The 25,619-nt window shown below is 39.6% G+C and overlaps 4 protein-coding genes across 6 annotated transcripts; 3 read left to right on the top strand and 1 right to left on the bottom strand.

Moving 5' to 3' along the window:
- Positions 1 to 753: 753 nt before the first annotated feature.
- Positions 754 to 4,177, bottom strand: ppil6 (peptidylprolyl isomerase (cyclophilin)-like 6). 2 transcript variants are annotated; one of them, XM_050058815.1, is made up of 8 exons: positions 4,021 to 4,177; positions 3,825 to 3,920; positions 2,916 to 3,104; positions 2,622 to 2,684; positions 2,281 to 2,428; positions 1,413 to 1,472; positions 1,167 to 1,302; positions 754 to 1,066 (listed from the first exon to the last, which is right to left on the bottom strand). In XM_050058815.1, the coding sequence occupies exons 1-8, from the start codon at positions 4,096 to 4,098 to the stop codon at positions 955 to 957; spliced, it is 882 nt and encodes a 293-aa protein (XP_049914772.1). In that variant the 5' UTR covers positions 4,099 to 4,177; the 3' UTR covers positions 754 to 954. The 2 variants fall into 2 exon arrangements, with proteins under 2 accessions (XP_049914772.1, XP_049914773.1); XM_050058816.1 differs by lacking the exon at positions 1,413 to 1,472.
- A 41-nt stretch (positions 4,178 to 4,218) lies between these two features.
- Positions 4,219 to 14,503, top strand: LOC126399063 (flap endonuclease GEN homolog 1). 2 transcript variants are annotated; one of them, XM_050058814.1, is made up of 14 exons: positions 4,219 to 4,236; positions 4,527 to 4,715; positions 4,802 to 5,000; positions 5,089 to 5,265; positions 6,240 to 6,350; positions 6,438 to 6,511; positions 6,604 to 6,731; positions 6,986 to 7,136; positions 8,379 to 8,415; positions 8,917 to 8,997; positions 9,079 to 9,209; positions 9,325 to 9,386; positions 10,752 to 10,901; positions 12,836 to 14,503. In XM_050058814.1, the coding sequence occupies exons 2-14, from the start codon at positions 4,555 to 4,557 to the stop codon at positions 14,191 to 14,193; spliced, it is 2,820 nt and encodes a 939-aa protein (XP_049914771.1). In that variant the 5' UTR covers positions 4,219 to 4,236; positions 4,527 to 4,554; the 3' UTR covers positions 14,194 to 14,503. The 2 variants fall into 2 exon arrangements, with proteins under 2 accessions (XP_049914771.1, XP_049914770.1); XM_050058813.1 differs by lacking the exon at positions 4,219 to 4,236 and adding an exon at positions 4,348 to 4,397 and having other exon boundaries at positions 6,646 to 6,731.
- A 2,080-nt stretch (positions 14,504 to 16,583) lies between these two features.
- msgn1 (mesogenin 1) lies at positions 16,584 to 17,651 on the top strand. The gene has a single exon (XM_050058316.1). The coding sequence runs from the start codon at positions 16,684 to 16,686 to the stop codon at positions 17,119 to 17,121; it is 438 nt and encodes a 145-aa protein (XP_049914273.1). The 5' UTR covers positions 16,584 to 16,683; the 3' UTR covers positions 17,122 to 17,651.
- A 215-nt stretch (positions 17,652 to 17,866) lies between these two features.
- On the top strand, positions 17,867 to 25,619 carry si:ch211-51e12.7 (uncharacterized protein LOC336335 homolog). The gene is made up of 6 exons (XM_050058749.1): positions 17,867 to 18,044; positions 21,457 to 21,545; positions 21,762 to 21,911; positions 22,086 to 22,232; positions 22,500 to 22,625; positions 23,594 to 25,619. The coding sequence occupies exons 2-6, from the start codon at positions 21,457 to 21,459 to the stop codon at positions 23,682 to 23,684; spliced, it is 603 nt and encodes a 200-aa protein (XP_049914706.1). The 5' UTR covers positions 17,867 to 18,044; the 3' UTR covers positions 23,685 to 25,619.

The following is a 25,619-nucleotide window of genomic DNA, read 5'->3' as shown; positions in this document are numbered from 1 at the left end:
CCGAAGACATGCAGGTTAATTGGTGACTCTAAATTGCCCGTAGGTGTGAATGTGAGTGTGAATGGTTGTCTGTCTCTATGTGTCAGCCCTGTGATAGTCTGGTGACCTGTCCAGGGTGTACCCTGCCTCTCGCCCAATGTCAGCTGGGACAGGGTCCATGTAGACATTCCAGCCTCCATAAACTTTAGCACCAATGCCTCCTAATGCGTCTTGCGTTGACACATTTGACCAAATTGGTAAAGACTAACACTAGAGACATTTCCTGTGTATTTTACGTAATTTTCATCAGTTTTGTGAGTACACAATATTATTTCGGTTAGTTTTCGTTATTTTCTGATGACTATAGTTTTTATTTTTATTTCAGTGAACTATTATTTTGAAACCTACTTTTAGTTTTTGGTTTAATTTAGTTTTAGTTAACTACCCATGCTCTACAGCTCTCTTATTAACTCATATTAAAATGTACTTATTGGCAGAGATAGAGAAGAAGTCTGAGTTACCAATCAGTATGTTAAAGTTCACCTTATTTTCAGCTTTGGTTTTGCATTTCAGTACCTGCACAGGTTTACTCTGGGCTGCTGTATACTACATACAAAATAACATTACTGAATGTCATATATATCATTTGTTCTACCTCTTTGTATTTTGTGGAAAAACATACTACATGTAACTCTCAAAACACCAAGACACTGTTATAAAAGTATAGTAATATCACACGTATACAGATTAACAAAATCCTAGTTGACAGGGACACAAAGACACAAACCTTATTTTATCTGAGACATGCACATATAAAATATCAAATTAAAAGTACATACAACAGTTTTGTAGAAATCAAAATACTTTTTTGCATGTGTGTATTTAAATATAAGTCGTATATTACATGTGCATTATTTTTATTTTACTACATGAATGACAATTATTTAAAACAACATCAAAATGAATGTGTCGGTGCTAAAACTGAAACATTCCACAATCTGTAACTTTACAGTCATATTTGGGTCTTTCATTACAGGTCGGAGTTTCTTCTAATCTCCTGAGGACATCGACACCCTCAACCACTTGCCTAGAATGAAAAATAAAAACAAAACTGTATAGGAGACCTGAGATTATGCAGAATTGGGAAATTAATCAAACATCTCTCAAGTCAAATTAGTGACACAAACCCAAAGGCAACGTAGGTCCTGTCCATCCAGGGTGTCGGCTGCAGAGTGATGTAGAACTGGGATCCATTGCTGTGTGGACCCTTACTGGCCAGTCCTAGAATGCCCCGTTTAGTGTGGGACACGGCAAAGCTCTCATCTAAAAGGAGAAAGGACAATTTACAGACAGTACATATAAATCCACTATGATACATGCATTAACAGTGGGTTCTCATGTAGATGTTTTTGACTGTTTTTATTTTTTTTAACCTTCAAAAGTCGGTCCGTAGATTGATTCCCCTCCATCACCTTTTCTCTCTGGTGATATATCTGCAAAATTGAAATGTAAAGCTACTGTCTGCGTACGTACCACAATGACACCGTTAAAACACACTTCCTTAATCCCACGATATTTTGCTGACAACGTTAGGTGCTGTCGTAATCTAAACAACGGTTGGGCTTAGATGAGTAATGTGGACAGGATGTTAGTTCACTGCTTATTTCATTTGGGGCGGCAGTAGCTCAGTCCATAGGGACTTGGGTTGGGAACCGGAGGGTCGCCTGTTCAAGTCCCCGTCCAGACCAAAATATGGAGCGTGGACTGGTAGCTGGAGAGGTGCCAGTTCACCTCCTGGGCACTGCTGAGGTGCCCCTGAGCAAGGCACCGAACCCCCCAACCGCTCGGAGCGCCTGTCATGGGCAGCCCACTCTGACATCTCTCCACTTAGTGCATGTATAGGTCCAGTTTGTGCATGTGTGTATTCGGACCTGTGTGTAATTGACAAACAGAGTGAAAAATTGAATTTCCCCTCGGGGATTAATAAAGTATATAAAATTAAATTAAAAATTTTTTTTTTTACTGGAAACAGAAGAGTCAGTTGAGTTAAAAAATTATGAGACTTAGATATAATGCAGCCTTTACGAGCAAAAATAAATAGCATTTAAATCCATTATAGCCATGACCACAATCCCAGTTTATCAATGTATTTTACATCTCTATAAGTGGCATATATGTAACCCATGTATATCAAATTAACTGCACTGATGCTAACATTGAATGGGAAATTATGTATTTAATTCCTATGTGAAAACCAACTACATGTCATTCACATTGTTTCAGGACTAGTGTGGACCATACCTCCTCCCTGAACCCAGCCGTTGGGCAACACACGATGAAACACCGAGCCCTTGTAGCAGAGTGGGAGGCCACTCTGGGACAGACCTCGCTCTCCTGTGCACAGAGCCTCGAAGTTCTTTGATGTCTTTGGACAAACATCTGAGAACAGCTGAGGAGCGGGAGGACAACGTGTCTTATTAACATCCTGCTATTCTGTAATGGTCATTTTGTTCTGTATATCAGCAATTTCTACAATATCTCCGTCAAATTCAATAACACAGAATGCCTGAAAACGTCAGAGGTTTGAGATAACCTCGGTGGTTTGTGCAAGCAATGCGAAATTATGTGAATTTGTGCCTCACCTCAAACAGTAACCTCCCTGCTGGCTCTCCTGCTATCTCAATATCCATGAAGACAAACGGATGCTGTAATGAAAGGACAAAGAATTGTATTTTTGTTTGATTCTTTTCAAGGTCTTACAAATTTAATAGAAAACTGAGTAATATTCATCTAGAGGAGTCTCTTATGACTGAAGCTAGCTTCCTATCATGGTGTACAGGTGTCAATGACCTGCTTTCTGATTCCCATGACAAACAGCAAAGAACTTTCAATCCATATTTTTTAACTTAGATTTCTTTATTTTTTTTTTAACTTGCCCCAGTGTTCTGGAGGTGTTTGGTGTAGCAGTCCTCAGTGAGAGCCATGTAGAAAGCCTGTGGCCGAGTGAATGTGAAACTCCACTGATTCTTGGCCCAGCTGGCGAGATCCTTCTCATTACCGAGAAGAAGGCCGTTTAGAAAGCACATCAGGCTGCTGGAGTACTGCCATGCTTCACCACGCAGCTCCTTGAATCACAAGTGTTGAACAACAGATGTGTTGTGATTCAGGATTACAGAATAGGCTGACCATAACAGAAAACTACAGCAGTATTGTATGGTGTTGTGTAAGCGTGTGTAGCTGCATAGTAGAGTACAACCCTCAGTAAGATGCTGCAGCTCGTACAACCAAGGGCAATAAAGGAAAAAAAAAAGGAAAAAGTATAAGTATATTTACTCAAGTACTGTATAATTTTGATGTACTTGTCTTTCCTCGTGTATTTACATTTCATTTTACTTTACACTTCTACAATAAGCTACTGTATTTCAGAGGCAAATATTGTACTATTTACCACACTGTGTTAATCTGAGGTCTTTAATTAGAAGTTTTTTTGCAGATTAAGATTATGCATATCATCAAAACCTGCTTTTATTGTTATTCTGATTATTCTAAAATAGTCTACAATGCCCAGCAATTTAAAAGTTAATTAAAATGAGCTCCACTTCGACCAGTTGGAACATTTAAATGTTGTTTACACAGTAATGCATCATTAATAACAACAATTTAATAATAATTTAGTAATATAAAACTGATGTGACTGCTTCATGAGTACTTGTATTTGATACTTTATGTCTTATATACTGCTAATACTTCTCTACTTTTACTTTAAACACTCCTCACAACTCTATTTGAATAGTCTCCTGGACGAGCTGGATTTTAAACACACATAGGCTTATCAGAAAACTTACCCTTTTCTTGTTGCACAGATATGAGTGCCAGTCAAATTCGAGTAATGGTCTAATTTTTGGTTCCAGAAATGCATCGGGAAACTTCTGTTTTAGTCCCTGTGGCGAATACACAAAAAGATCAAGTATTGTTAACGGTGAAAACAGGTGAAAACAAATCAATAATGCGATATAAAACTCTAGGGAAATGGCGGTTTACTTCGGCAATACTTCGGGCAACATGGAAATTACGGTCTTTAACTAAGCCGATAATTTCTAGGCGTATTTTTGAGTCCATGGCTGAAAAATAAAAACACTTAAAAGGTGTAAAAAATATCCTCAGTCTGTGAACTGGAGCCTCGTCTCCATAGCAACACGCTTTTGAAGGCGCTTTAATATGACGTTGCTGTTAAACTGTCCGGCGTCGACCCACTTTGTGAGACTGTCCCCTTACTTTCAACCTTGTTATTTAAAAACATGCTAAAAGAGACTGCAGGTGCTATATTCAGTAGATAGGAAGCCTAGAGGTGACTTATATACAATTTAAATGTTGTACTTTGCTCATTTTAACGACGTAACAATCGATACATCAACAAGGTAGCGTAGTACAAAGACGTTGAAAGAATTGGGACGCGGCCCAACGGCGCCACTGTTTGAAAACTACGGGTCGTTGTTCCGTTTTGTGTTGTTAAGCATTACTGTTTTCTACGCATTCCCATCTATTAGATACGTGAAAATCCGTTTGGGGGAAGTTATGGGTGTTCACGAGCTGTGGTCCATCGTCGAGCCGGTTCGTGAGTCGGTGCCGCTGTACAGTTTGAGCGGAAAGACACTGGCAGTTGATCTGAGTCTGTGGGTGTGCGAGGCCCAGCATGTCCAGGCTATGATGGGGAGAGTTACCAAGCCCCACCTGAGGTAAGTGTCACATATTGCTCTATAGTTAATTCCGTAAGATGTTAGCTTCAATTTCAATATTGAAAGCCTTGTCCTTTTGTGTTCAGGAATTTATTTTTCAGGGTGTCATCCCTCACGCTTATGGGGGTGAAGCTTGTCTTTGTGATGGAGGGAGAGGCCCCTAAACTTAAAGCAGAAACCATGAGCAGGAGGGCAGAAACGAGATATGGAGGATTCAAAAAGGCCTCTGCCCCTAAAGCTGCTACAAAGACCAGCAGAGGGCGCTTCAATGCTGTACTCAGAGAGGTTGGTTGTTCCCCCACTCACCTGCATCTCTTATTATAGTCACTTCATAATGGATTGAGGCACTGTTGTCCTTCTCTTACCTCTGTAGTGTGCAGAGATGTTGGACTATCTGGGTGTGCCATGGGTGACAGCTGCTGGGGAGGCCGAGGCCATGTGTGCCTACCTGGACTCTCAAGGCCTGGTGGACGGCTGCATCACTAATGATGGAGACGCCTTCCTATATGGAGCCCGGACTGTCTACAGGAACTTCAATATGAACAGTAAAGTATGTTTGTCAAAGTTCATCTCAATGATTCACAGTGTGCAGGGGGCGGCAGTAACTCCGTCCATAGAGACTTGGGTTGGGACCCAGAGGGTCACCGGCTTAAGTCATGCGGCCAAAACAAATGCAGAGTGTGAACTGGTGGCTGGAGAGTTGCCAGCCTGCCTCCTCTGCGCTGCAGAGAGGCCCTTGAGCAAGGCACCAAACCCCCAACTGCTTAGGGCACCTGTCCAAGGCAACCCCCCCCCCCCCCCCCCAACATCTCTCCATTCCTTTTAATGCATGTATAAGTCCTGTTTGTGCATGGGCGTATTTCAGGCCTGTGTGTGTGTGTGTGTGTGTGTGACAAGTGAGTGAAAAAATTGTATTTCCCCTCGGGAGTTAATGAAGTATATCTTCTTCTTCAACATCTGGAGAGAGGTGAACCCAAATCACTGGACTGGAATCGGATTGAATGTGCTTCACTGCTCATTCAAAAGGCTTCTTCACTTTAGATTGTTCTGGGGACTAGTACTGAATTTAAAGCCATGTGAATCTTTACATAGAGACTTGCATTACATACGTACATCTGCCAAAGCAAATAAAATACAAGCTCTAACATTCATCTGGTTCCCAGACAACTGAATTTATGCCTATGAATCGAAACTCAGTCCAGTGATTTAGTGTTTTCCCAGACTGCTAAAGTAACACTTGGGTGTTACTTTACAAGCTGTGCTTTTTCAGTATTGTGTTCAGTATTCTATCTATTGAGTCTCATATCATGATATTTATAAAATGTTAATATATTGCTCAGCCCTAAGTCAATTACACGATCAAAAATCATACATTATTCAGTAATTAAAAATATTGTTAGCCCTACGCATTTAATTTTAACTACGTCCCTATCTGTATGTTTGATTCTTTCTATTATTCTGCTAATGTCTTAAATGTTAAAACCATCAAATCTTCACAGTCTTGTTTCTCACCTCTCCCTCCAGGACCCTCAGGTGGACTGCTACAAGACCTCAAGGGTACAAACAGAGTTACATCTCACCAGAGAGAATCTAGTTGGTCTTGCCATCTTTCTTGGCTGTGATTATATTCCTAAGGTAAGGAGGACATCTCAATCTGAAATCTGTATCTTCAAAATCACTGTTATGATGAATGACTTATGTTAATTGTCATTCTTTTATAAGGGCATACCAGGTGTTGGTAAAGAGCAAGCTCTGAGGCTTATTCAGATGCTGAAAGGACAAACACTCCTGCAGAGGTAAGAGACACACTCACTGTAGATTATTTTCTTGCACATAAGCATGATTTTCCTTTCTGTATAACTTTTCCTCACATAAAGAGTGTGTGTAGTGTCGTGTTTGTGCTCTTGTCACCTTTCCCTAATCACCTCAGGTTCATCCAGTGGAAGGAGGAGAACGTGGGGGTGTCTGAGGGAGTTGTGAAGAAGGTTCCTCACTGCAACTTGTGTCGACATCCTGGTGAGTGCTTTGAACTGTGTGACCCCTGTTTTTGATTTTGATAAGAGGTGGAAAGCAAAAGGGGGGTTGTCCCCATGAGGACATGCTTCACACATGGCTGTTTTGGAGCCATTAACATGTCAAAACATACACGTATGTGAGAGATGGGTCAGACCCCAGTTGTATTAGTGTGTTAGATTTTAAAGTTGTTTGTCTTCTCCTACTATTCCTGTTTTATCACATATTAATACTGATTCATCCTCACCCTTTTTAAGGGTCAGCAAAGGCACATGAACGTGGCGGCTGTGTGCTTTGTGACAGTAAACGTTTCTGTCAACCTCAGGACTTTGACTACCAGTGTCCCTGTGACTGGCATCACTATGAACAGACTCGGCAGGCTGTGTCCTTCGAGGCAAATGTCAGAAGGTGTGTGACTTTCTGTAAATGAACAGTAGTTGCATTTTGTCACAAAAATAATAAATATAAATGCAGAAAATGAAAAAGTGGAATAAGATGAGAAAGAAAGAACATAAGCAACATGTTAACTAGGGATTTTTGCCAATATGCTGATATTTTCCAAGTCATTTTGGCTGATTGCTGATACCAATAAATGTTATTTGAGTTTGGGTTGAACCGCTAGTGGAAAATATTAGAGCCCATTCATGTTATGTCTGTTAATGAAAAACAACACAGGATCTCATTTCTCAATGTATTTACTTTTTATTAGGTTTTACACAAGTGTCAACTAGACACAAAAACATACTTAAAGTGAGCTAAAACAAAACAAAAAGTAGGAGTGGATTCCTTCTTTAATAAAAAACAAAAACTGTATATATGCATATGCATACACACACGTGTATGCATACACACATACATACACATGCTAAGCGATACACATACACATACTAGTCAACCTGTATTGATTCTGCACTAAGAGGAAAAGGAAAATATTTTAGGTTGAGAATCATGCCCATAACATAGTACTACTCTACAAAATCAGGCCTTTTAGTTGACACATAAGTAGCCATTTTGACCAATTTTCATCAAAAATATCAATTTGGGTTTTCTGATCAAGATGATTATTTTGCCCAGGCAACTTTACCAGTGCCAAATGATTACAGTCCTGTTAGATAATAATACTATCAAGACAGTAAACAGTTGGTTAAGGACATTTATTTGGAACCTTGAGTGACTGTGACTTAAATTTGCTAAGTTGCAATTATGTTTAGATCAAGGAGGAACGGTGGTCCCCACTATTCAACTAAACCAGCTAGCTTCTCATTTGAGGTATCTGGTAGAATGGGTATGAAACGATCCAGATTCTGTCTGTTTGAAGCATTCAGTCTGGGTAAGCCTGTAACACTAGCTAGTCTCCCATTTATCTAGAATCAGAAAGAATTAGAGATTGCAGATGGTAATTTAATTGTTAATTCATTAGGGCATTTTAAGTGGCAAAATAATTAATTGGCTTCAGCTACTCAAATGTGAAAATCTTCTGGGTTTCTTCCTCAACAGTAAACTTGGTGTCTTTGGGTTTTGGACTATTGATCGGACAAAATATGACTTGAAGATGTCAGTAGAGGCTTTGCAAACTTGTGATGATTTAAAGGATGGTTTGCTCTCATGATATGTGTAATCTGTTCTTTTTGTGTTTCATTTCTTTTTTAGGAAAACACTGGCGAGTCAACAGTTCCCTTTTACAGAGGTACAGCTGTTTCATCTACTATGGTTTATGTGTTCTTGTTATAATTAAGGTTGTCAAAAGCATCCATACTTCGATACTTTGTCAATACCATATGTTTAAAACTATACAGTCTCCTTTAATTATACATTCGATAGTGTCAAAAGTACCAAAGCTATATATTTATAAAAAAAATGATTGGGATTCAGAGTTTAAACTCAAGGCTGCAAAGATTAAACAAAAGGGGAAGAAAATTAACTGGTCCTCAACCTGTAGCTGTCAGGGCTTTCTCTGCAGTGGCAAACCCACAATGTGACTGGAGGCAGATCATAAGTAAAATTAAAAAATATATATATTATTTTGTGTGCCCAGGACTTCCTTTTTGCCGTGGAATTGAAAGCGGTATCAAGTATCATTTCTTTATACAGTACGGAAGTTTAAAATTTTGGTATCATGACCACATTTGTTACGTAAAATAATCTTCAGAATAACTTTGGTTTTTAATACTTAAATGGTATTTTGCAGATCATTAACGAGTTCCTGATTTCCAAGGATAAACCTGTGTCACATTTCAAGAGGAGACAGCCAAATATGCTGATGATGCAGGTAATGTGTTTATTTAGATTACTTGTTCAGTCCGTTATGTCTTTGTCAAGTGAGTTGCTTGTTGAGATGTTTGTTTTCCAGAAATTTGCCCATGACAAGATGGAGTGGCCGAAGCACTACACCAGTGAAAAGGTTTTAGTCCTGATGACTTACGCAGAACTGATGAACAGAAAATATGGAAGAGAAATGTCCTCCCAAGTCAAACCCCTCAGGTAGTCCTGTTTTAAACTTTAACAACAACAAAAAGGTCTCCTCAGTGACTTTGTTGTAATAAAAGGTTATTTCAGCACATGTGTAATAAACAACACCTTTATTTTCCTTCACAAGAATATTGAAACCGAGGGTGAGGAATGCTGTCGCCTGCTTCGAAGTCATCTGGAGCGTACCAGGTCAGTTTAAATCTCATCAACACTTCTTGCAGTCTTCATTTTTTCTTATTAGCAGATCAGAGGGAAAAAGCAATGTTTAAGAAAACATCCCCTGGGTTGAGTGACGTGACTGCTGCATTAGGTGGAGTTGGGGTGCGGGGTGCTCGTCACCGGGTTGTCTGTTAGTGACTTGCTGTGAGGTGGGGTTCAGAGGTGACAGATCAGTCACAACAGCCACTAGGTGCTAAACTGGCTTCCTCCCTAGGCTGGGAAATCTGTCATATCAAAGTCTACTTCACTAACAAGCGCGCTTGATACAACCAGCCTGAGAAAGTCTCAATCTCAATCAACAATCATTTGAAAAAAGTATTTTAATACAACTAAATTATTACATAATGGATTTAAATGTATAACTGCTATAAATTAAGGCCTAAAGTATATGCATTTTGTATAAAGATGTGCTGTATTTGTATGTTCTGTTGATAAAGTCTTGTCTGCTTGTGTTCAAAACACTGCATATTTTTCCGGCAGAAATGCCAACTATTTGATGGTTTCCAGTGTCTGCAGGTCCTTAACAAGTCTTAAAATGTCTTAAATTCAATTTCTTAAATATTATATTAGACCTTAAAAGTCATTAAATTGTCTGAAATTGGAATTTGTGAGATCTTAATTACCACAAACATTTTATTTAATTTCATTTATTCAACTTTTAATTTATTTTTGTCAGACTCAGTCAAGCCCTTCTGCATCAAAGTACACATTTCTGGTGTTTTAAATCTTTAAAACTACCACTGAAACTAATAGTCTTTTTACGGTACTTTATATTTGCACTTACCTGTCTGCAAAATGTAGATTAATTTAGCTCACACTGATAAGAACCATTCTCCTATGCATAACCTACCTCTGCATGGGACCACATATACATATATGTTACGGCTCTTTATACCTACCTGCACTGCTTGAATGAGAAAAGATGACTTGTCCAAAAAGGCATTGAGTTTAAGTGTACCTGAATGCACCCCTCAGATGTGAGAGCTTTTTGATTTACCTTTTCTAACATAATTAATCAAATATTATTGAGTTTTTGTTCTGCTGGTTTAAGAAAACAAGACATTTGAACACATAATTTCGGCAGCTAGAATATTGTGTTAGAATTTTTCAAGTTTTCTGATTACAGACCAAACAGTTAATCAGAACTATAATATGAAGAATAATCTATAATAAGTTGCAACCCTTATGAAAAGTGAAAAGTGGTGCACAACAATTAGTAATTCTTGTCTCTGGCCTTTTTTGTCATTTCATAAGGAACCATTTTTTCCCTATATAACATAAATGACAGGCTTATTGGGAGCAATTTGGACCTGACCTTGATGTGTTTTTCTGCAGATCATTATGCGTTTCCTGAGGATCGGCCTGCAGACGATCAACATGAGGTGAGGACGGTGGAAGAAGAGTCTCTCTTCCGTGTGGCCTTTCCAGAAGTGGTGGAGAACTACCTTAGAGACAAAGCTCTGGCCGAAGAGAACAAGACCAAGAGTAAGACAATACTTTATAATATTTTGTAAGAATTTTACAGTTTATTTAAAATAAACCAGTAAAGTTAGACATGTTTTTCACAACAAAACTGAAAGCCCCCCCACAGACTTGACAAGCTCCAAGACTTCCCACACTGCACTGACAAGGGTGTCCTGATCAAAGGCACCTGGCGCTTTGACTTGTTTTTCGAGGCTGTCTATTGCAGCAGCTCTGACACCTGAAAATGTTGAGTTTGGCAGCTCGACTAGTTCACACCAAAGGCTTTGATGCAGCTGAGAGGTGTCTGTCTCACAGGCCTCGCTGTCACTTTATGCAGGTTGTACTCTGCTCCCCCCTCCGTCATAACTGCTGTAAAGCTTCACTTCCTAATGTGTAGGAAAACTAGCCACTGGGACTGAAAGAGCTTACAGTCAAGAGATAACACAGTGATTGTTTTGTTAGTATTTTTCCACATGGAACTTATTTTTTAGTTTTTGTGTCTAAGTAACTAATGGGTACAGTAATGTTTGAAATTGGTCCAGTATTGAGAGACTGCTGCAGTCGGCAGCGGCAAAACAGGCTGCAAAGTAACCACTCAGCGCATGTTCGCACTGTGATTTTACATCCACTAACAGTACATACAGAGATGGACCTTTTTTGTTAAAGAGTAAGATCCTTTTTATTTAACCAGAAACAGCCCTGAAATCGCCATCGCCAAACCCACCAGACTCCATTTAAACACGCAGTAATTTTATCATTGTAAAACTCGCTAAAAAAGAATTGAAACTCACAAAAGCATCGTTTCTACTCTTCCAACAATCACCAACTCTGGTTTGGTTGAAATAAACTCTTAATCCACCCAGTCAGATGTTAAAATATGCTGCTCTAGCTACATGCTAAAAGGAGTTTGTGGGTTTGGCAGTGGCAATTTCAAGGCTGTTTTTGGTTAAACAAAAAGGATCTTTCTCTTCAACAAAAAGGTCTCTGTCTGTAAGAACAGTTTCCATAATGTTGTCAGACACTAATAACCATCTGAACCGGTCAGTGGCAAAAACAAACACTTTAAGTGGACATAAATGACATTGCTAACATGCCTCAAATGGTTACATTGCAGGCTGTTTCGCCACTGCTGGCTGAAGCAGGCTTGTTCAATACTGGGCCAGCTTCAAAAAAATGTTGTTCCCATTAGTTATTTAAGCAACAAAATATGAGGAAATAGCATCCAGGTGAGAAAACACTGAATTTACTCTTTAACTCTTTCAAAATACGTTTGAAATCCTGAAAGAAACAGTTGGTAATTTCAGTGAAAATAACTTTGTGTCACATTATGCTAATACTCTCACTATATTCTGAAAGAAGTACATGATACAGATAGTCTGTTGGGGAAAAAATCATGTCCCTCCTCCTCTTCCTTCTGCCTCAAATTGCATTTGCTATTTCTTCACTCAAATATTTTCAGAAACATATTTTAGTGTACTGTTTAGCTGTAAAATGAGAAGTTGGTCCAGCTGGTGGACGGAGCTTGGTTCTCCTGTTAAACTGTATCCAACATGGCAGCTGGTTCACAAACCTTTTAATTTTAGAGCTAAACAGTTCATTAAAATGTGTTTCTGTAAACATGTGAGGTGAGGAATAGGCAATGCATTAACATAATCTTGATTTAAATTTGATCAGCGCTGCCTAGTTTGATAGTTTGACCGCAGTTTTCGAGCAGTGATTGACAGCTGCGTTAGAGACTCCACGGCTCTGATTGGTTGTATTTGTGCACATGCAGTAAGGCCATTAGAAATGCTACAAGGCAACTGTGTAGGCAGAGAAGTGTGATTTCTTTTGCACAGATTACAGCTATGCAAGTATAGAGACAGTTTCAGCAAATATGAAAAAAGGTTATTTTTAATACCAACTACAGCTTGAAGTTGTTTAACACTGACTTGTGGTTTCAATCTTCTTTGCAGAGAGAAAACCAAAGAGTAAAAAGGAGAAGCCATCTGATGTCTCTGATGGTATTTCTGACCTCTTGGCACAGATGACCCTTCAGAGTTCCTCTAAAACTCAACCACATGCGCTGCTCCCTACTGCTTCAACCACAGATAAACCAGAAGTGGTGGTTGTGGACACTCCAGTGAACTATAAACAGCATCGGAAGTCAAAAGAAGACCACAGCAGTCTGGGTGATTGCCCCAGCACTCCTCTGTCTCATGGAGAATCAGAGGCTGCTGCTGCATCACCCTCTGTCTCTGCTGTTATCGACGCTCTCCACCTGAGTGATATTGACTGGGAGGCTTTGTCCTTCACATCCTCTCCAACCCCACAATCAGCTAATAACCACACCGCTGAGCCCAAGCTGAGCAAAACCACAGACAGTGGTGTCAGAGAAACAGAGGGCAAAAACACCAAGCAGAAAACCTTAAGTGACGTCAGAGAAGCAGACTCCAGATCTGCTCTAGAGGTGTGCTACACAGAGTGTCCTCTACGGGACAGGCTGCTCATGAGGAACACAGCCAAAGCTATACACCAGAAGGAGATACACACTGACGTGGTCTCGAAACAACTACACCATGAGTCATCCTCTCTCAAACACATTTCTCCTCATAACTCAAGTGGCCAGATCTCCAGTAAAGGTACGGGTGACAGTAAATTGTCAGGAGAGAAATCTGCTGTGTACAGAAAAGAGCCGTTGACTGACAAAACACAGTGTACATCAAACAAGGAAGAAACTCACAGTTCAAAACAGCAGTTGAGGCCTGCAGTTCAAAGTAAGACAAAGGACAAATGTAACGTCTCCCAAAAGCCCCCTCACAAATACAAATTTGTCAGAAAAGCCATTTCATCATCGCTTGTCCCACGGCAGAGGTGCCACACTGACCCAAGTCAAACTGACATAGACAGGAACACGTCGCAGAGCACCAAGAAGAGTGTGTGTATGAGCCTGTGTTCATCCAGCGAGGAAAGTGATGCAGAGAACCGGCAGTCTGGACCTCAGAGAAAAGCTAAAATCAAGCCCACAAACAAGATCATTATCTCAGATTTCCCCCTGAAACCTAAATCAACCAAACCAGCTGCAAAAACAGCTCCTACCACTCAGTTATTACCAGAAAAATCTCAGAGCTTAATTGCAGACAGCGAGATTAACATCCTACCTGTAGCAACTAAAAGCAAATGCCAGGATGTCTCACCAGCTCATGTGGATGTAGATGTGTTCCCTCAGACTCCTGCATCACCTGTCATTGTGTTAGATAGCGATGACTCAGTTATTTGTAGTGAGAGTCCACTGCCACTGGCAGAGAGACTGAGACTGAAGTTCCAGAAGTGAGCAGCACGATAACAGGATGATGGACAACAGCATGAAAGCTATTTTATGTCAAATCATGTGAAGTGTTGACGTGGAGTTTAACAAATAACTTTTATCTCAAGGTTGGCTTCCCAGCTTTTAAAAGAAGAGCTGCAGCAATTAGTGGATGAAGAAACTGGGGCCTGATACGAAGGTAGTGACCAGGTGCCAACCATAAGCAGCAGGCATCCAAGAAACAGCACTGAAAAAATACCTAAATTTAGCGAGTAGAAATGTCAAACAAGTGTGAATCCGGGGTTTGATTTTTACTTCCACTTTCGCTGGTGAGTGTGTTCAGAAACAGAAACCGACATTCCTACATAGTATACCTTTTGAGTAATTTTTCAAGCACATAAGTCAAACTTTTGATGATTCTAGCCTCTCAAATATGAGAATTTGATGTTTTTCCTTGTCTTAACTTTAATAAAAATTTGAATGCATTTGAGGTTTGGACTGTAGATCAGACAAAACAAGACATTCGATGACATCAGCTTGGGATTTGGAAACTGATCAGTGTTTTTCTTAGTTTCATGTACCAAACAATTAACCAATTAAGTAAAAGTTAGTCTAAGCTTTGCTGCCACCTGTTACTGTAATCCGAAATGGAACTGTTTCTGTAAAACAGTGGGAAAAGTTGTGTATAAACACAGTTTCAAAGGTCCAGTGTGTAACATATAGGGGGATGTAGTGGCATCCAGCAGTGAGGATTGCAGATTGTAACCAGCTGAAACCTAACCTAACCTAACCCTAACCCTAACCCTGGTTAGAATTTCTTCAGTGTCCATTGTTCAGGAGGTTATTTATGGGAGCTGAATTATCCACAACGGTCTCTTCTTCTCCAAAACAAACGAACCAGGTAATTTAAACTGGTAAAAACACTGAATAAAGCTGTTTCATGTTAAAAGAAATCAGTGTTTTTCGGACAGTGAGACACAGAGACATGGCGGTGCGAGGACCTGCTCCCTATGTAGATATAAACCGCTCATTTTAGGGTAATGAAAATGCAAAGATTCTTATTTTTCTGTAATTATACACTAAAGAAAAAAGTACATTATCCTCCATTTCTGCCAATATATCCCCCTAAATCCTACACACTGAATCTTTGAATAGTAAGTGTGGACTATGAGTGACATGTGGTTTGACAGCTCCAGAAAAAGCTACTAATTGGACCTTGAGTCAAACATTTTTATCCGGCAATTTTACTCTTAATTTGTGTGTGTTTGTTGCTGTATATGTTGTGAGATTTAAATAATTAAATAAGTTCTTCATAAATGTTTTGCTCCACCAATGTTTGCCTAACCTGTTATTCTGATCCTGAAAGGAGTTGTTGATGTAAATCAGGGTGTAGAGGATGCGGATTCGCACATTTTTTAGCATGTAATGCTATTTAACAGCACCACATGTGCTTATTTTCTCCCACTGCTGTTTGACAAGCTACATGTCACTTCACACAGCCGGTGAGAGAAGGCACTGCAGCTGAGGGACACAGAGGACGCTGAGGTTTTACAACCTGCCAGTGTTGGCCCCCTTGATCACGAGTGAGGCCTTACACACCTTTTTCAGACATGAAAGGTCTGGCAGGAGCTTGGTGACAGCTGCATCCTCTGCCCAAATAACAACTTCATCCTAGTGCTGGGTCTTAAACCTTAGTTTTCCTGAAGGATGTGCTGAAAATCCAACTGGTTGTCAGGATGATTCAGCTTGTTTTCCAGTGCAAATTAAGTTATCTTCTAAAGTAGCCTGAGTCCTGTGTAATTTTCTTGTCAATTGTTAAGGATATTTACACTTGATGGAAACTGGAAAAACTACATTGGAAACAAGTAGCATCACTCCAGGTGGCAAGTAGCAAAATGTGTGCATATAAAGGTGAAACTTGATTTTAGTACAAAGAACCTTTCATTGTTTAATAGGGGCATTTCCAGACAGCACAATGATTGTTGCTCATTCTGAACCTTTAGTTGCTGTCATAGATTTTTAATCACTTTCTGCCTGTGAGACTATACTCTTAATAAGTTAAAAATAGTATTGTTTTTTTAACCATATAAAGTCCAGACTGAAGACACACGTAGGCCTGATTTACCAGAGAGGTGTGAAGCTCTCAGGTGACACAGCATCCTCCCATTCCTTCATTAGACAGATCACATCAAACTGATAATTGTCGTCGTGCAGACTTTAAAGAGTAATTTCCCACAAAAGGAATCTAATTATTTTTCTTTCTATCACATTATCCGTCTATTTAGCCTTATTCTCACCCCAGTGATAACGAACGACGTCCTTCGGGAAGGTCGCATTTTGGCACTTGAGGATTTCTTTGAACTTTTTTTCGCCTTAGCTGTGAACCCATAAACCTCCGGAGATCTGCTTCTGTATAAAAACGCTTTGGCAAAATCGCCTCCACAGAAAAGCCAGTCATCCACCCCTGATGTCATCCCTCGCTGCGTGACCGTCTGGAAGTGTCGGGATATTTCCAACATGGACATGCAGGTTGTCACGGCTAAAATACTGTCTGAGTGGAAGAGCCATGAGAGCAGTTTTGGAGAAGACCTGGACTCGCTTCAGTCCACCTCACCGGAGTCCTCCTCCATTGACTCCATGTGCTCCTCGCCGGAGATGTGCTACTCTAGCGGGTATCATGAGATGAAGGACTTGTCTTTCGGCTTCACAGGACGCAGGGAGACTCCAACATCAGCGCAGAGGCTGAGCAAGCCCAAGATGTCCACGAAAAGACGCATGAAGGCCAGCGAGAGGGAGAAGATGCGGATGAGGAGCCTTGCAGAGGCTCTGCACCAGCTCCGTGACTACCTGCCGCCGGACTACAGCAAGAGGAGCCAGCCCCTGACCAAGATACAAACCCTCAAATACACTATTGAATACATCAACAAACTTTCAGACATCCTGAACCGTGCGTAACGGACACCGATGGACCTTTTACGCATCAGGGTTCCTCACATCTGGACATTCAGTGGAGCTGGTTCTAAATATTTGATGTGGAACATCTTTTAACATAACTTAATCATCTCATTTAATATTTCTCCTGTTTGCCCTACTCTTGGTGTATATATTGATTAGCGGGCACTTGGCAATTACTTTGTATATGAGGCTGCCTTTGATGGAGTTATGAATTTAATGTTTGCTGTTGATATTTGTTATCTCGATACAGCTTTACTGACGAAAAAATCTCTCATATATTCCTGTTTGTGTTAATAGAGAAATTAGAGAAACTTCATGTTGGTTGCATTGTGTTTCTGGTGTATTTTAGAGTTTAAATAGCTGCATGCAATTGTAAAGTTTGGTTGTGTGTGAAAGCCATTAAATAATTTGTTCTGTTGTTTTTTAAGTGGCCTAATTCTTCGTCTGATTTATCCCAAATGTACAGTATATCAGGCTTGTTTACATGTTTACACAGTAAACAAACGGGTTATATACACAAACACACTAAAACATCTACAATAAATTGATGTGTATTGAACTTGTGGCCCAGTTAATCACCGTCTTCAGGATGAGCAGGACAATTAGAACGCGCGTCAGCCCACTCCTCCAATCAGAATGCAGAACTATATAAGGGTAAACTGAATGACAGCAACAAGTAGCCAATCAGATACCAGCATTCCTCCCGGTGGGCGTTACTCATTATAATGTGTTCCTCACAAAGAAATCCAAACCTGGATGTAGTCTAGTCTGACGAAGCCGCCATTTCAAAACGCAAAGGAGCGACAGAGGCTGTAGGAGATTTTGTATATTTTTTATTTTTCTAATATATTTTTATTTTTACTAGCACGTAGGAAAATTGCATTACTTTTTTTGAATCTACCTCGCCTGCATCACCAGCTGAAGTAAGTGGCTTCTCTCTTTCGGCAAAGCGTTTGAAAACCACAGGAACGCCCCTTTTATATATGACTAGTTAACATTTAAATACACTTATGTTAGGCTTGTTTATTTATTTATTTTTTTAGTTAGGAAAATGGCTGTCCAAACGTTAAATTCCTACCCGAAGACTATTTTTAAAAAGCAACTGTTTTTGGTTCAATGTGCTGTTTGTCAGGTCGGCTCTGCGATGTTTATTCCAGGAATTAGACGAGGCCTTCCCAGCCCTTTGAATTACAATTTAGCCGGCTGTGCCCCACATTAGCTGCTGTGTGCTAAACAGAGTTAAGAGGTGTTATTAGAGGCTTTATGTGTATTTGTTGCATAGGGCCTCTTTGATGGTCCTAGCTTAATATTTAACAGCTCACACAGCTCCAACCGCCTCTGTGGATCAGGATAGAAATGTTTCCATGACGCTCGACGTGCCTGTGGCTCTGCAGGCTTATTTACTTTAAAATAACACTACGATAATGTGTGTTTGTGACAGATCTCCTTTTTCTTTGAAGTTTCATTGTTATAGGCATTAGAGATAGTGCATCCCAAGCAATAAAACTGTCCCACAAGTATTTATCTGTCTGTCTAGATATCTGTGTAAAAGATATATACATATAATTAAGGATGAATATGAAGGGAGAGTCTACTCTCATTCATCTAAATGTCATGCACAAAATATCTGAAACACCACCTCCGAAGTGACCATCAGAAAAACTGATCAGTTTAACCTCATTGCAGGATTAATTAAAGAGCTCCTGATTTAGACGGCATTACTTACAGCTAGGTCTTATCTTTCTAAAGTGTCTATATATATATATATATATACATATACATGGATAACAAATGATAAAAAATCCTCAGTGTTTTTTAGACTTTTTGCCGAAAAGACCACGATGAAGGACAATTGTTCCTGCAGGGGGAGTATGAAATAGTACTCTCATGGTGACCTCATCATACCTGAAACCATCTGCAATATTGTTTATAAAAATATTATTCCTACTATGACTAAACAGTTGTGCTAATGGTTACTGCATCTTTAGATGGCTTATCTTACAATGTGGTTCTGTTAAAAACTGTATTTGGCTAATGTGTTGACCTCTTAAAGGGATAGGATTTAGTGGCATCTAGCAGATTGCAGCCAGGTGAAACGTCTCCCATGTGCCAAATGTGAACTCATGGTTAGGATTCCTTCAGTGTTCCTTGTTCAGGAGATTTTTACTGGGAGCTTAAATATATGCAGAGGTCTCTTCCTTAAAAACAAATGGACTAGGTGAATAAAACCAGTACAAACACTGAATAAAACTGTTTAACATTGAAAAGGCAGAGTTTTTCCAATGTGCTTGTGGCAGAGACCTACTGTAGAAAACATGCAACATGGCGATCTCTGTGGACGAGGACCTGCTCCCCATGTAGATATAAAAGGGCCAATTTTAAGATAATCAAAATAACCCCCACCACATTTCTTATATTCAGGTGATAATACAGTAAAGAAACATGCATTATATTCCATTGGCTGGGTCCTCAACCAAAGTGTCAGACACATACAAAGAAAAACAAGTTACAGGTGCCTTTTTCAGGTTTTAGTCTTCTGGGGCAGTTGATCCTTCAGGGCAGATTTTGAAAGTCACTCCACAAATGCAAATTCCTCAAGTATGTCAAGTGGTAGTTTCATGCTTAACACCCACGCCCCCCCCCCCCCCCCCCCCCCCCCCGNGCCCCCCCCCCCCCCCTTCCCTTACCTTTCCCCTGTATCACAAAAGTCTACTCTCCACAGTCCCCTCGTCTGGCAGTGTCACAGATGTTTCATTTTACAGTAGTGATCCAGGCTTTGGGACTATTAATAATTTTCCCGCTATCAGCTTTGACTTCAGTTGTCCCTGCCTAACATTCAAACTTGTCACCTGCTTTAGTGTGAGGCATGCACAGTCTGTCACACCCAGTGATGGAGCTATGCAATGAATGCATCACTGAGGTTTCATGTTTCCGAGATCTGCTGAGTGACATTTTAACAGCCTTGTGTCACATTGTGGAAGCACATACCTATATGTCAGTATTATTATCAATTATGCCATAATTAATCATTTACTATAATTGTCTCATAAAACCTTAAACATGAATAAATAAGAGATATACCTTTTAAATGGGAACAATGCTCCCATTTCTTTACATCATGTTTGATTACCTCATAGCTGCAGGGAACTTACAAATTATTTCTGCTTCAATTTATTTTTAAAATAGTAAAATGCCCTGTTTTTCCTTTCTGCAGGGACTGAATAATTTATTTTGCATGTGAAAGCAAAATGCATTTTTCCATATGGAAAACTTTTTTCCCCCTGCAATATTTTTATCAAATTTTTAAACACCTTCTCAAAACACAGAAGCAACTGTGTTTTCATCCAGAAGAATTTCAGTAGCACAGAGATTATTGTCCAACAACAAAACGATGTCTTCCCTTACATGTTAGACATGTTACAGATAACAAAATGCAAACAACTGCAGAGGACCACTACATTCATGTCTCGCCCGCCACATTCATGACCTTACTTACATCAATATTCTCCTTGTATTGTAGAAAAGGACCCCCAATAATGTCAAAGAACGATTATTTCCCTAGGTAGAGTTACAATTAACTTTTTAATCCAATTAATGAACTTTGAGAGAGTGAGATGACTGTTTTTGCGAGCAGCAGACAGAGAATTAAAGCAGCAGCATCTTTCTTGGACGTAAGATATTTGTCAGGATGTAAACCTAGAACGAAAAACTTTGGGTCAAGCGTTAATTGTATGCCCAATGTATTCTCCAGAGCTTGTTTAATCTCCCGCCAGAACTCTTCTGCTTTGTCGCATTTGCAAACACAGTGAAAATAGGTCCCTTTCTCCTGTCCGCACTGAACACACAGGTCTGGGATAGGGTTATTATACTTGTGTCACACAATCCTCATCAGCCAGTTATGTTGCAGCAATCTGAGTATTAACAGTTTGTGTTTGTGCTTCAGCACATGCTTCTTCCCAGTCCTCTGAGTGGAGATCTCCAGGCATTCAATTTTAATATAGAGGACTTAGAGGATCCTTCAAATAAAAGCTTATATAATCTGGAGATAAAATCCTTTCCAAATCAATCATTTTGCATTTCTGTTTCCAAAATAAACAGTGGGGGAACAGACAAACACTGATTTTGAGATAATCTAATAATCTATTTAAAGAAATGTTCATGTGGGATATCATACTTGGCAACTGACTCTTCAAATGACATTTAAGTATACAGAAGTCCTTTTCATGTCAAGGCAGGTGTTGTATATGTTTTGTATGCGTTGTTTTTATTTATTAAATGCTAATGTTAGACAAGTGACAGTGTACTGCATATTAATATTGACCTGCATCATTTCAGATGGATGCAGACACAGAAGAAAAGGTGACAGAAACTTCAAAAATTTCCAAGGATGAATCTCAGAAACCCTTAACGGACAACAAATTTAGGTCAGTTTTACAGCCTGATAATGTATGTATGGATATATAATGATTTTAAACCACATGCAAAAGAAAGGCAAGGGCTACTTATCCCTTGAGTGACTTCTAAACAGGTGGTGCCAGTGTTGGGTGTTTTTCCTGTTTCATCCTTATGTCATTTTTTTTATATGAAGCTTGGACTCGTTGCTTGGTGGCAGTTTCCTCATATTTTTGTTCTCTCCTCAGGGGTCGTGGATTTAAAAGCCGTGGTCGAGGGGGTCGGATGAGTCGAGGCAGCATGCGTGGTGGGCGGGGCATGATAAAAGGGTTTGGTCCACCTGGATATGGGAGGGGTCGAGGGAAAGATGGAGCCATTAATGGATTTGCACCCATGAGGTACGGATATTTAAATACAAATGAAAAAATGTAAAAAGTTTTGCTTTTATTAATTGGGTAGTATGCAAACAAGTCGTGTTTTTAAAAAGTGTAGTAGTATAGTGTGTTTTTTTTGTGCTGTATTTAATATTAATTTTGGGGGGTTAAATTTCACTTATTGCGCTTCCCTTGCAGAGGAATGAGGAGGATGCGACCTTACCCAGACCTACGAGGTCATCGAGGTAGAGGTGGACCAATGGGCATGGGCATGGGCCCTCCTCCTCCCCCTCCTCCCCCACCACCTCCCATGCACCTCAGAGGCCCCTACCCACCCATGCCAAGGTAACGATCTCACACACAATCATATGCACAGACAACCATGGCAGCCTGGATACAGTTTGTCTGAGATGTAAGAATGATCCTTCCTGAGTTTAAAGCTTTCGTTTGTCCCAAAAAGACGTCACTAGCTTCCAGTTGGTAGATGTGTGTTGTCATTCAACTGCTTTGCATCAACACTGGCTCCTGTGTTTCACTGCGAAAGGTTTCCTCTCCTGAAAGTGCACGTAGAAGTGTGTGTTGTATCGTTGTTATGCTTGTCTCTTTGTGCAGGCATGGACCCCCGCCACCCCCTCCTCCAGGTCATCCTGGTTTCAGAGGGCGTCCACCACACCCTCGAGGCCGTGGCATGTTGCCCCCTGGACCTCCACGCCACTTCCACCCCCGCGGCCCAAGAGGGTAAGAGCTGTTTGAATACTAATATCACGCCTGAGCTTTGCAAGTCACAATTCTCAGCACTTTCCTTGCACGCTTTTAAGATTTCTAAATAGATTTAAAGGTCCAGTGTGTAGGATTTAGGGGCATCTATTGGCAGAAATTGAATATGATATTCATAAATATGTTTTCTTTAGTGTGTAATCACCTGAAAATTAGAACCGTTGGGTTTTTGTTACCTTAAAGTGAGCTGTGTGCATCTTATGAGGCGACTCCTCTTCCAAGGAGTCCACCATGTTGTTTCTACAGTAGCCCAAAACGAACAAACCCAACACTGGCACTAGAAAGGGCCATTTGTGTTTTCACGTTGGTTACCATGGCCTCCTACTCACTTGGCACAAGGTAGAAGTTTCAGTTGGTTGCAGTCTGTAGCTTCACTGCTCGATGCCACCAAATCCTACACACCCGACTTTTGAAATACATCTAATGAGTATTTGAGATGTGCTTACACCAGCTATGTTCCTTAAATTCTGATGCAAACATGCAGTAAACTGAGAGTTGTGACACAATGCACAGTCCTTTCTGTCCCTTTGCTCTTAAGCCTCACTGTAGCTTAATTTCTTTTACTTTTAACTTGTCCTCGAATTACCACATTTCTTTCTTAGTTTGTTTATCAAATATAATAAATAGTATAACTTTTTGCCACAATTATTAGTCTTATTACAACAAATGCTGAGCCAAAGAATGTTAACTTAGCTTGTGCATAAAAAGTATTCTTACTGCTCAATGACTTGAAGCCAGACTCTTAAATAGTGCATGGAATAATACAACTGAATAAGACATTACAATGTATTGTGCCTTTCAAAGTTAGACAGTAACTGAGAGGGGATGACATCCCTGACTGGGTTAGTTCAGATGGCTGCTCTTATCAGAGTGCGCCCCCTATTGGCCAAAGCCAAGAATCCAATGTGTGATTTTATCCTTTTACACAGCTACCACAATGGACCGGTCTCTCCTCCGCCTCACCCCCCACCTGGCAGAGGCCAGAGGTGGCCAGGGCCCCCTGGTGGCCGACGCTTTTAACACAGCCTGCCCTAAAACCAATAACCAAACACTTTGTTAATGTAGAAGGGGCCTAAAGTGGTGCAGTAAATGAAACGTCCCTCAAATATGTGTTACACAAAGTCTCTGAGTATCTTTATGACATACTCTGTGGCCAAATGTGTGGTTATTGATATTGTCTACTGGCAAAGAGATAATGTGAAAATGACTAATGAGAACATAAGATGCCTGGCAACTTTAACAATGTAAAGGCATTCTGTTATCTATGTTACAGAAATACTGTTGGTACTGTAGGAACTATTTGACATTGTTGAGAAAAAGATGTTTAAAAACAAGTTTGAAAGCGCTGTTTTCAAATGGAGGAAAATTCTTGTCAAAGTTTATTAAATGTTCTGTGGTTCTTGTTACAGTCACCCTGTGAGCCTTAAGAGTCTTTTCCTGATCCGTAATAAAAAAAAAATAAAAAATGGGTGACAGTGTATATTTGAAGGTGGGGAAACATGGGTGACAAATTAATGAAAGAGTGCACAGCAGCCCTCGAGCACCACTGTTAACTAGCTTAGTACACCTTGGACCTCTCTAACCTTTCCTTTTGTTACATGGAAATAGTTATGTATTATAACTTCACCACGCAGTGCAGTAAATATTGTTTAACACACATTTTTTCAAGTGAAAAGACAATGCTCTAATTGTCAAGTATTCATGAGTATTTAATTTTATATTTTATATCGTTAATGTGCAGCTATTGCTGTTTGGAACATTCATGTTTGTCTTCAGCAATCTATTGTAATGGAAAAGGCATTATAAATGATAGTATATGGAAATATATATCTAGTAGATTTTATAAATGAAAGCAAATTTCAGTAGTATTTGCTTCAGTTAAGGATAAGAAGTTCTTTACTGTGTTTAGTTTTCTGAAGTGTTATAAAACTCTATTCACTGTAATTAACATAACTTTTGTGAACTTGTGATGTGTTTGATGAAAACAGTCAAGACTTATGACATAGCCGTGGAGAAAAAAAAATAAAACTAAAAATAAACTCAACTTCTCTTTTTTTGTTTATTCACAAACAAGTCTGAGAGTTGTCATTATAATTTACATCATATCTGTAATATATGGAAAAATGGATTGTAATGTCAGTTTAATATTGTTCACAGTGGCACAGTAACAGTGTTATATATTTGTAAGTGAATATTTGATACATGTAAAGACCACTGTACTAATGCACATCTTTATACATATATATTTTTTTGGAGGACCAAGAGCCCTTAATGAATGTAATATTCAGCGTGCTGAGGGCTGAAACTTTCTACAGATAAGAAAATGCTTGGAAAGTAATCATGAATTGCACTTTTTGTAACTTGAAAGATGAACTTCACTCACTCAAGTGCATTTTATGTTACCATGTAAATTTGACTGGAGGATTCAGAACCGCTCCACTTGAAAAGCGTTGAAACTAAACATCAAGCCACAATTCAAATTCAGTGGTAGCATGTCTAAAAGGAGGACATCATCTGCAAAGGATACACACTCTGATATGACCAAGGACTTTCATATTTTCATGCTGCTCAGTAATTTCAATTTGACATCAAAGGCGACAAAGGGATTTGGAGAATCTACAATTATGTTTATGTATGTGTTTTTCTGTGTTTATAGTTCTTATAATTTAATATTCTTATATAATTTCTCCTATACTCCTGTAAATTTTTAAGCGATATAAAAATAAAAGTTGCCATGCATGTATGTATGTGCATATGAAATTGCTGTACCCTTTACAGAAACGAATAGTAAGATTATTTAATGAATGATTTATTCCAGAATCAGTGGTACACAGACACCATCTCATGGAACATTCAATAAAGTTGACACCAATTTTAGAAGCAAGCATTTTAGCACCTCAGGTTTGGCAAGCTCTGTGTATGCATGTAGTTTATGGAATCAAATAATTGACATAA

Source organism: Epinephelus moara, chromosome 12 (assembly GCF_006386435.1).
Source record: "Epinephelus moara isolate mb chromosome 12, YSFRI_EMoa_1.0, whole genome shotgun sequence".
Taxonomy (NCBI): domain Eukaryota; kingdom Metazoa; phylum Chordata; class Actinopteri; order Perciformes; family Serranidae; genus Epinephelus; species Epinephelus moara.
This window is presented reverse-complemented; position numbering and strand designations above follow the sequence as displayed.

Excerpts from the sequence above, each read along its gene's own strand:
- ppil6 (XM_050058815.1), bottom strand. The coding sequence starts at position 4,098 with ATGGACTCAAAAATACGCCTAGAAATTATCGGCTTAGTTAAAGACCGT. Across the intron at positions 2,685-2,915 it reads AACACCTCCAGAACACTGGG|CATCCGTTTGTCTTCATGGA; the intron begins GCAAGTTAAAAA and ends CTTTCATTACAG. Across the intron at positions 1,473-2,280 it reads CGGCTGGGTTCAGGGAGGAG|ATATATCACCAGAGAGAAAA; the intron begins GTATGGTCCACA and ends TCAATTTTGCAG.
- LOC126399063 (XM_050058813.1), top strand. The coding sequence starts at position 4,348 with ATGTTGTACTTTGCTCATTTTAACGACGTAACAATCGATACATCAACA. Across the intron at positions 6,351-6,437 it reads GCTGTGATTATATTCCTAAG|GGCATACCAGGTGTTGGTAA; the intron begins GTAAGGAGGACA and ends TTCTTTTATAAG. Across the intron at positions 9,387-10,751 it reads AGTCATCTGGAGCGTACCAG|ATCATTATGCGTTTCCTGAG; the intron begins GTCAGTTTAAAT and ends GTTTTTCTGCAG.
- msgn1 (XM_050058316.1), top strand. The coding sequence starts at position 16,684 with ATGGACATGCAGGTTGTCACGGCTAAAATACTGTCTGAGTGGAAGAGC.
- si:ch211-51e12.7 (XM_050058749.1), top strand. The coding sequence starts at position 21,457 with ATGGATGCAGACACAGAAGAAAAGGTGACAGAAACTTCAAAAATTTCC. Across the intron at positions 22,233-22,499 it reads CCCTACCCACCCATGCCAAG|GCATGGACCCCCGCCACCCC; the intron begins GTAACGATCTCA and ends CTCTTTGTGCAG. Across the intron at positions 22,626-23,593 it reads CACCCCCGCGGCCCAAGAGG|CTACCACAATGGACCGGTCT; the intron begins GTAAGAGCTGTT and ends CCTTTTACACAG.